The sequence below is a fragment of the Myotis yumanensis genome, unplaced genomic scaffold (assembly GCF_028538775.1).
Source record: "Myotis yumanensis isolate MYYU_CA2020_CCGP unplaced genomic scaffold, mMyoYum1.0.hap1 SCAF_12, whole genome shotgun sequence".
NCBI lineage: Eukaryota > Metazoa > Chordata > Mammalia > Chiroptera > Vespertilionidae > Myotis > Myotis yumanensis.
Window position 1 is genome coordinate 56,362,230 of NW_027223763.1, and position 9,520 is coordinate 56,371,749.

The following is a 9,520-nucleotide window of genomic DNA, read 5'->3' on the forward strand; positions in this document are numbered from 1 at the left end:
TTACATCATTTAATTCTCTCAATTATTCTAAAAAGTAGGTATTCTTACCCCCATTTTAAGATTAAAGAAATAAAGCATAAAGTTCAAAGTCACACAGCTAGACCTTTGAACCCAAACCATCTGTGCCCAGCATCATGATCTTAACTATTAAATGTTAGACTCAAATCTACCTCAAAGTTTTTCCCAAATCTCAATTCTAAAATTTTCTGATCCTATTTTATCATTTCCTTATTATATCATGTCTTATCAATTCCTGAGGGATAATAATGTTCAATGTTTGGATCACAGGAGAAACCCTAGTGAGAAATCATACTGTGAGCAATGACGGTCTTTCACCAATATAATCTTGGACCACTGAATATCAGCAAAAAATCCAAACTGTTTCAGATGGTACACAGTCTCCTCAACTACCCAAATAAATAAATCATAGAGTACACGACTCGGTAGAGTAGCATGTTAAATATTTCAGATAAGTTGATTCCACTTTATGTCATCATTTCAATGTGAAGAGAACAAGAGGAGGAAAGGGCAGGAGAGTTTAAAAGAAATTGGAAGATGGAGGAGGCTGTTGGAGGCCTGTCTCCTTGAGGATCCAGTCCTCCACCTCAAAAGCCGAAAGAGTGAAAAGGACGTAATCTGCTACAGGCATAACAGAGGGGCTGAGGTCCCCTCCCTCCCAGTTTCCTGTGGCCTCACAGAGTGGGTATGTGGACCCTGATTTTCTGAAAAGTGGTTCTAATAAAGAAGGGGGAAGTGAGGCATCCAAGAGGGGTTACAAAAGGTCAAATGACAAGCTGAAGACATGGGAGGGGGGAGAGGGGAAGAAGGGAAGCATGAAACTGGTCCCAGTCCAGAGATAGAAAACAGCCAAGCTGATTAGCTGGTACACCGTCACCCCAGCTGTTGATACTGACGTTATATCCAAAAGCCTCTGTTTCAAGCACTTACCGGAAGAATAAACAAGCCTACAGTTCTAATGAGTCACTTAGCAGTTCCACCCACAATGCCCAGGAACTCTCCATGACATGGGAACCAACATGAACACCCCCATGGACCTGGCCCTCTTTTTGTGGATCAGCTGGGGACACAGACACATAACGCAAACTCTACCTTGTATACGATCTTACTCCTGCTATCTGTGAGGTCCAGTCGGATGGAGATATAATCAATGTTGGGAGAAGGAGGGTCCTTATGTTGATACCGAAGCCCCATCAGCAGGAACTCCTCACAGCTCACCGTGAGACTTCCTATTTTCTTCAGTCCCAGGGCACAGCTTCCCCCTGGACACCTGAGTTCTGTTCCCAGCTCTGGAATGTATAGCGCTGAATTAAGATAGTCATTTGAACAATGTGAATATAAAATTTAAAAGCCAATCCTCCCTCTTGGGGATATTTATTCCCTCTAAGTGCCCCCAAGAATGCTCATGTGTACCCTCCAATCATTCACTGAGTGGGTTGTTATTATTCTTAAAGTCTATAATTTCCTTCACTAAAAAGAATAGTTGACCAGTTGTCTCATGAAATCCTTGCCCACCAGAAGATACACTGAGAGAAAAAAAACAATAAAATGCATTTTTTGATGCTTAAACATCTCTGATAAACAAGCCAGCGGCTCACTGTAAGCCTTCCCAGGTCCAGCCACAGTCTCCCTTTATGGCACCCACTTCCATGGGTCCATCATGCAATCTCTCTCTATTAGGCTGATCTACACTCTGACATTCTCTCCCCGTCATGCTTATCACACACTGGAGTCCCTGCATACCTTTCCAGGTCCATTTAGTCTTTTAGTGAATTTCCCCTTAAGCATTCTCTGACCAACTGAACCAACCTGCTCTCTTCCACTGAAAACCATAATCATCTTGATAACAGTCTTCCTGTCATTTTTTGAGTGGCCATCTATATATTTCTCTAAAGTACAAAATGGATATTTTACTTCTTAACCAGAAGATTGAATGCAATAACATGTGTAAACATGTCTTTAGCCGTAAACTGCTGTCCAGAATCAAGTGTTGCTATGACTATGATTATGATTACCCCTTATATTTCTTGGTCTTCCCATAATGCCTAGAGCACTATTAGCCATATAGGAGTTGTCGAAAATATCTTGATTAAATGGAAAACAGAAGAAAATGATCTATTAACTCTTCCTGATTTAAACCATGGCTGCTGACCACCAGCTCTACCTGCTTATCCTATGTAATAAATGGGTAATATGCAAATCGACCAAACGACAGAATGACAGGTCCCTATGACACGCACTGACCACCAGGGGGCAGACGCTCAATGCAGGAGCTGCCCCCTGGTGGTCAGTGCGCTCCCACAAGGGGAGCTCCGCTCAGCCAGAAGCCCTGAGCCGGGCTCACGAATGGCGAGCACTAAGGATGTCCGACTGATGGCTTAGGCCCACTGTCAGTCGGACATCCCCCGAGGGCTCCCGGACTGCGAGAGGGCACAGGTCAGGCTGAGGGACTGCTCCCGGCAAGTGCACAAATGTCGTGCACCAGGCCTCTAGTAATCTAATAATACTTAACGAATACACCAATTACTCTTACTACACTGTCATTGCTGCTGTGAATAACAGCTGACAATTCTTGACCCATACTGTGTGAAGTACTGTGTGCTCATTTACTCCATCCTTATACAACCCTGTGGAGCAGCTATTATCCTTGCCCATTTCATAGAGGCTTGTACGGGTTAAGTAAAATCACACAGGAAATAAATAGCAAAGGCAGTTTTCAAACTCAGATCTCTTTGACTCCCAAGTCCCAACTCTTAACCACTACTCTATATTTGTTCAACCAGCTACACATTATACTGAGCAAAACTCAGAGTGGAAGATGACCATTTACAGATATTGTTGTCAGTTTTAGTAACCCTCAGATAATTATTAAAACATGTCGTACGAGACTTAGGGAAAAAACTGTGTGGCTGATCTCCACGAGGTTCTTCTGGCCCAGGCTCCACCATAACCACCTGGCCGTGGGCTGGCAGCTGAGTGCCCACAGGGTCCAGATGGACCGTACACTCCAGGCTGGGCATCCTATCATAATCAAATCTAAGCAGGTTCTTATCAATGGCTCGGGACAGGCCGTAGAATTCAGACACCTCCAGGACATTGTTACTCATACGGATGATGTTACAGTCTGGTTCCAGGAGATAGACCCGCAGGATAAAGGTTTCTGTGAAAGTGTCTGTCTCAGTAAATCTGTGGGGAAAACAAAGCAAAGGCAACATTTATTGGTGCTCAGGTACTTTTTTTTCCATCCCCAATATCCCCTTTTATTTTATTTTTTAAAATAATTTTTACGTTTCAATTACAGTTGGCATACAATATTATATTCATTTGAGGTATACAACAGAGTGATTAGACCTTCATATAAGTTATGAAGTGATCACCTCAATAAATATATTACCCACCTGACACCATACAGTTATTACAATATAATTGACTATATTCCCTATGCTGTACTTTACACCACTGTGACTATTCTGTAACTACCAGTTTGTACTTCTTTTTTTAAAAAATATATTTTATTGATTTTTTACAGAGAGGAAGGGAGAGAGATAGAGAGTTAGAAACATCGATGAGAGAGAAACATCGATCAGCTGCCTCCTGCACACTCCCCCCTGGGTATGTGCCAGCAACCAAGATACATGCCCTTGGCCGGAATCGAACCCAGGACCCTCAAGACCGCAGGCCGACACTCCATCCACTGAGCCAAACCGGCTAGGGCCAGTTTGTACTTCTTAATCCCTTCACCTACTTCACCCATCTATCTCCCTAACCCCCTCCCATCTGGCACCCATCAAAATGTTCTCTGTATCTGTGAGTCTGTTTCTGGTCTGCTTATTCATTTGTTTTGTTTTAGATTCCACATATAAGTTAAATCATATGGCATTTGTCTCCCTCTGTCTGACTTATTTCACTCAGCACAGTACTCTCTCAGTCCTTCCATGTTGTTGTAGATGGCAAGAGTTCATTCTTTTTTATGGCTGAGTGATATTATCTAATACAGGGGTCCTCAAACTACAGCCCATGGGCCACATGTAAATACAAATATTGTATTTGTTCCCGTTTTGTTTTTTTACTTCAAAATAAGATATGTGCAGTGCATAGGAATTTGTTCATAGTTTTTTTTAAAACTATAGTGCGGCCCTCCAACGGTCTGAGGGACAGTGAACAGGCCCCCTGTTTAAAAAGTTTGAGGACCCTGATCTAATACATTTAAAAAACAGATGATAAACTTATAACTAAGCAGCTGCTCATCAAAAAGAATAGTTTTACTGAATTTTGAGACATATATTCCTCCAAATTCTCATTAAGAATTTATAGTTTATAATTTCCATTTCCTATTATAAGGGGATAGTTGGATCTAAGCAGAGATACCTATACAAGAATTCTAATGGGAAACGGGACAGGGCTAATCATTTCCCCAGAAAAACCCCAAGAAAGATGGTACAAATAAAGAACATTGAACATTGGCTGCAATTCTCACCTCACCCATTCAGGTCTTACTGATTGCTTTCTTGTTTGGAATCTAGTAACTCCCCCACAGTAATACCTATGCACAGAAAAAGAAGTGCACAGAATAATTATCTACAAAGAATGCACAAGGATCCTGTGATGCTCACCTGTAAAGTCTAAGCTTCACTGTGTCTTCATCAAGAATTGGGCACCCATTGTGAATATACTTTACTTCATTGGGAAGGAAATGGCAGTCAAAGACCTAGTTCACATGAAGAAATGATAAATATCTATGAGAAAATTGGTACAAGAGTTAATTTTTCCAGCAGTGAGTGGAATACTGCTTGGAGAAATTATGGGTTATTGACATCTTATTTTGTTTTGGTGTGTGTGTGTGTGTGTGTGTGTGTGTGTGTGTTTTAATCACCACCACCTATACCCGCCCCCATGCCCACTCATCATTCTACTTATACAGTTGTGTCTTCTTTTGAGAATATCTAAATTATGAAAATCAGATCAAGTAGTTTGAGCAGATAAATTAAGGAGTGGCTATCTCTCTAAATAATTATCTTTTTATAGTCTACAGTGCATTTGAAATATGGTTCCATAAATCAAAATGTTATTTACCCACACTTCTCAGGAGTTCATAGTTCATAGCAATTGGTAAGGGAGGTCTACACGTGTATGCATGAAAAGGCATGTATTACCCAACCTGTGAATATACTGGATGAGTTCTGTATATATATTTTTCTTCTCCTTTTATTTCTTCCTTTCCAAATAGCGTTTTTATATTAAAAAAAACAAAGGTACTAATTATGGACACTAATGCGGTTCATCAGAGCCAAACCTGACCCACAGTTGTTTCTCATCTACTTTTGAGAGACTGCTTTTATTCTTTATGTAATAACGGAAATGGTTAAATAGCAACCTAACGGCAATTACTTCTATTCAAATAAAATTATAATTAACTGGATCACCTCATTCAGAACTGGGAACTCTAGTTTTTAAAAGATGTATTTTCTCTCCCACCTATACTATGACCCTCATTCTGCCCACTCTGACTTGGTAGAGTTCTAAGAAATACAGCAGGTCCTCGGATAATGTTGTTTCTTTCAACGTCATTTTGTTATAATGTTGATGAGATGCAGTAGGACCTTAACTCTTGTTTATATCAATTAGCCTATGGTAAAATTGGTTTTGTTACATGTCGTTTAGTTTAAAGTCGCAGAACTTATTGATGATGTTAAGTGAGGACTTACTGTTCCCTTGAGGTATTCACACATCATCACTGTTGAGTTCACAATGTTTAGCCTGTACCTCGTTATAGCTTCAAACATTTACAGACAACATAATCCTCTCTGAGAAGACTTTACCACTAATACAAATGATCTTTTCCCACAGACATCATTGGTTCCTCTTTTTAATTTACAACAAAGAAGGAATAAAGGAAAGACCTTTCCCATATCATTGACAAATAGTCAGGGTAATAAAGAGACAATCTGTTTTGTTAAAAGAAACATCTGTTTTATGTTTCGTAATATGTTTTCCTTTTATAAAAGGCGACAACCATAATTGTCCATAAATTTACTAACTAAAACAAAAAAAGAGCTAAATCCTTTTCTAATTACTGTCGAGCTTTGTTTTTTTCCACTTCAACTGCTTTTCAATTACAATTTATAATTAAATTGTCACACATTCCTAACTCATTACTCACTTTAATGACAGTAAACTGGTTCAAACTAGAGATGTTTTCTTACTGCTGTACTTCTGACTCAAAAGAGCAAGCTCAGCACCAAACCTGGGTGTTTTTCTACCCGAGACATTTTTTGCTTTGGGACAGGTGTGAGAAGTGCTGTTGTGAGGAAGTCTTGACCTAAAACATGAAAAAAAAACACACACAGCCATCGACCTTATCTAATTGACTATATCAGGAGGGTTGTCTAAACAGAAGATACTGGTGTTTACCAATTGAAATCCCTTTCCAAATATCCAATAGGAAAATGAACCTGTTGGTCCTAAGACAAACTTCAGTAATGAAATGAAAACACTAATTGAACAGATGTTAAACAAAACATTTCCTGTGCAAATCAAATAAAACTGTTCATTACCCAGCAGGGTGTTACTAATACAGTCATCTTGCTAGAAATGGGTTCACATAAGCCTTGCTTTCAACATCCTACTAAGATCTATTAAAGAATAATGTGTAGGCTGTGTGTGTGTGTGTGTACTTGGCTTTGCTTCATTTCAAAAACTCCCTAAGAAATAAATCCCTGGAGCAAGTTAAATCAACCTGGATTAAAAACAAGCACACTTTTTTTAAAAAGTAGACTTTCCTTGGCAATCTTGTCTTTTGTTAAAATTATAATAAAAATAGGAAGATGACCTGGCAGTTTGAGAAACAAAGCCTTCTGGATATCTAGATTTCCTTATGGTACAAAGTTCTAATATTTGACCCGAAAAAGGTGATGAAACTTCACATTTTAATGGATTCCCTTCTAATAGGATAAATTTTAGAAGGTGTAAATCACACATCTACTTTCTATGATATAAATCTATCTGAGATGTCAAATTTGCCTCTGGAAATACAGACGCTGAACATTCAGGACTTGTTTGTTGTTTTGTTTTGTTTTTTTGTGTTGTGATCTTTTTAAGGAGCACAGCATCCTAAGGGATCATATGGGGACAGTCTTGGCCACTCCCTTTCCCAGCAGTCAGGGCTTTCCTAAGTCAGCCAGGCACGTTGTTGTTTCTGATCCAAATTGTGTTTCTATATGGAATTTTGCCTTAAAACCAGGGAAAGTTTGAGATGAAGATAACTTGGAGCTCTATTACAACCCTTCATCCTTGTGACCAAATCGCTTTTTTTGCCTAGTTTTAGTCACTTAGATCCCTTTTTTGCTCTCCAGTGCCTCACAGCCAGCCAAATGGTGAGGACCATGGAAACATCACTGAAAATATACAATAGAGACAATTCCATTACTCTCAGAAAAAGTGCTATATATATTTAGAAGTGACAGGCTCTTTGGGATGAGAAGAAGATACTCCTTATAGGCTGACTTAAGTAACAGCACCTCCTCCCCAAAGTGCTTTCTAAGGAGAGAGAATCTGGTGAAGAACAGAGCTTTTGTTTTGCTCAGTGGGGGATGCATGCTTGGGGCCAGAGCTTTCTACTGCTAGACCAAAGGTTGCCCCAGCATGCTACTAGGAGGAATTTTCTTCTCTTCTTCCCCCACAAAATATTCATCCTCACTTTGAAATAAATGTTGGATGTTTTTAAAATATATTGATTGGAAGGGGTATCAAATTATTAGTTCATCAGTCTTTATAAAGCACTTACACATATCCATCCAGGGACCTCCGTCCCCAAGGATTAGGATCCTATCTTACTGCTCTGAAAACTCCAAGGGTGTTTTTGTATGACCACTGTCCCTGTAGTTGGGTCTCCATTGCTTGCAGCTGAGCTTATTTATGTCACCTGCCCATCTGGGTCTCACCTTTCTCCTTGAGTGATAGGTGTCAATCAAACACATTTTCAGAGTGCAGGTGCATTGAGAAAAAGTGAGGAGATACTGCAATTATCAAACACTTAGGGACCTGGGGCCATTACTGTATGCTAGCATTTTTTAGACGCCCACCTGAAGCTCTTTAAGTGACAAAAGCAAAGCTTGTGGGAAACTGGAGGGAAATATCTGTTTACCATCACATCAGGAATACTCCCAACATGAGAGCCCTCCACAGAATTCTGATGTGCTTCAGAGCTGAACCATAACTTTAAGTGTCATAAATAAACTGTCTAGAGATGTCAATTTGAGCCACCATTTATCTAAGTCTCTATAGTCCACCTCTACAGCTTCCATTACCACTTTTGAACTTTATGGAAGGAATATGTTCTTTACTCAAATGAAGAAGAAAATTACTCAGTTCAGCAAATGGAAATGGTATATTTTTCCAGAAGCAGCAGCCACATGTTGAATATTCTCAAAATTGTTTACATTGGGAGGATAATTAAGCCACAATAGAAACAAGTAATAAAACCAGAAGCAATATTTCTATTGTGTATGCAAATAAACAACTTTCAGCAAATACAATGTATAATCATATAGATTTTTTAAACCCAATGAAATAGAAGGCAATTATTCACCCTAGAAAAGGATTGGGCATAAAATTCCCTTAAATGACAAGATCTCCTAGGTTTTGAGTAAAGAAAAAAATTTTATGCAGACATTTTTGAAGAACAGAGAATATTTAAAAAGGATTATCTTCACCTCTTTCCCACATCTCTTCCCTTACTCAAGGGAATAGTCAAGTGATGGTAACAAAGGAAAATGCCTTCCTGTTTTACTTTGCTGTTCTGTGGCCACAGGTGTGTTGTAAAAATGCCTTGAAATCCTGATACCTTATCCACAGGTGCCCTGCCGAGCAATGGGTGAGATCATTTGGGGCAGGGATAACACATAAAGACTGACCATATCTCACCACACGAGAGACTGCCTACTCCAACTCTTGGAAAGGCTGTCTCTGTTTTGTGTTCTCCCCCCCCACACACACTCTCACACACTCACATTCACACACATTCCTGAAGAGAAAATCTTGGGCATGACCTACCTGTGGAGTGAGTTTCCCAACCCTCTGGGTTATTGGCTCATTCATCACAACTTCCACTTTGCAAGCATCTTTCTCTTTGGGGATGGCAAACTTCAGGTCATCTCCTGACAGGAAGGCAGAGCTGCCCTTCATCACTCTGACCCCACGGTTCACGCTGACGAAGGTGGGGCTGGCCCAGCCCAGGAGCAGCAGCAGCAGGGCTGTCAGCCCAGCCCAGCTCACAGAGCTCATGCCGACAGGGCCAGCTCGCTTCCGCCCACCGGTGAAATCCCTTCAACAAAGGAGGGCTTCTGTGCTTCTTCCGGGGATGTCAGCTCATAGTCCAAGGGGCAGGGCAAGGGGTCCCGACAAAGTGCCCCAAGTTCTTAACATGCTTCTTTCATTGCAAACTCAGACAAGGAGGCCTTTCAGGCAATCCCAACGCTTTTAATAAAACTCGCTGATCACTCCT

General features: G+C 40.3%; 1 protein-coding gene across 1 annotated transcript in view; it reads right to left on the reverse strand.

Moving 5' to 3' along the window:
• The window catches only part of FREM1 (FRAS1 related extracellular matrix 1), a 123,727-nt gene extending 114,408 nt beyond the window's left edge, over window positions 1-9,319 (reverse strand). The window contains exons 1-4 of the mRNA XM_070431700.1: window positions 9,070-9,319; window positions 4,632-4,726; window positions 2,903-3,204; window positions 1,111-1,307 (exon numbers count right to left, since the gene is read on the reverse strand). Coding sequence (XP_070287801.1) covers window positions 1,111-1,307; window positions 2,903-3,204; window positions 4,632-4,726; window positions 9,070-9,300 — 825 coding nt within the window. The 5' untranslated portion in view covers window positions 9,301-9,319. The remainder of the gene's footprint in view (window positions 1-1,110; window positions 1,308-2,902; window positions 3,205-4,631; window positions 4,727-9,069) is intronic.
• Window positions 9,320-9,520: the final 201 nt, after the last annotated feature.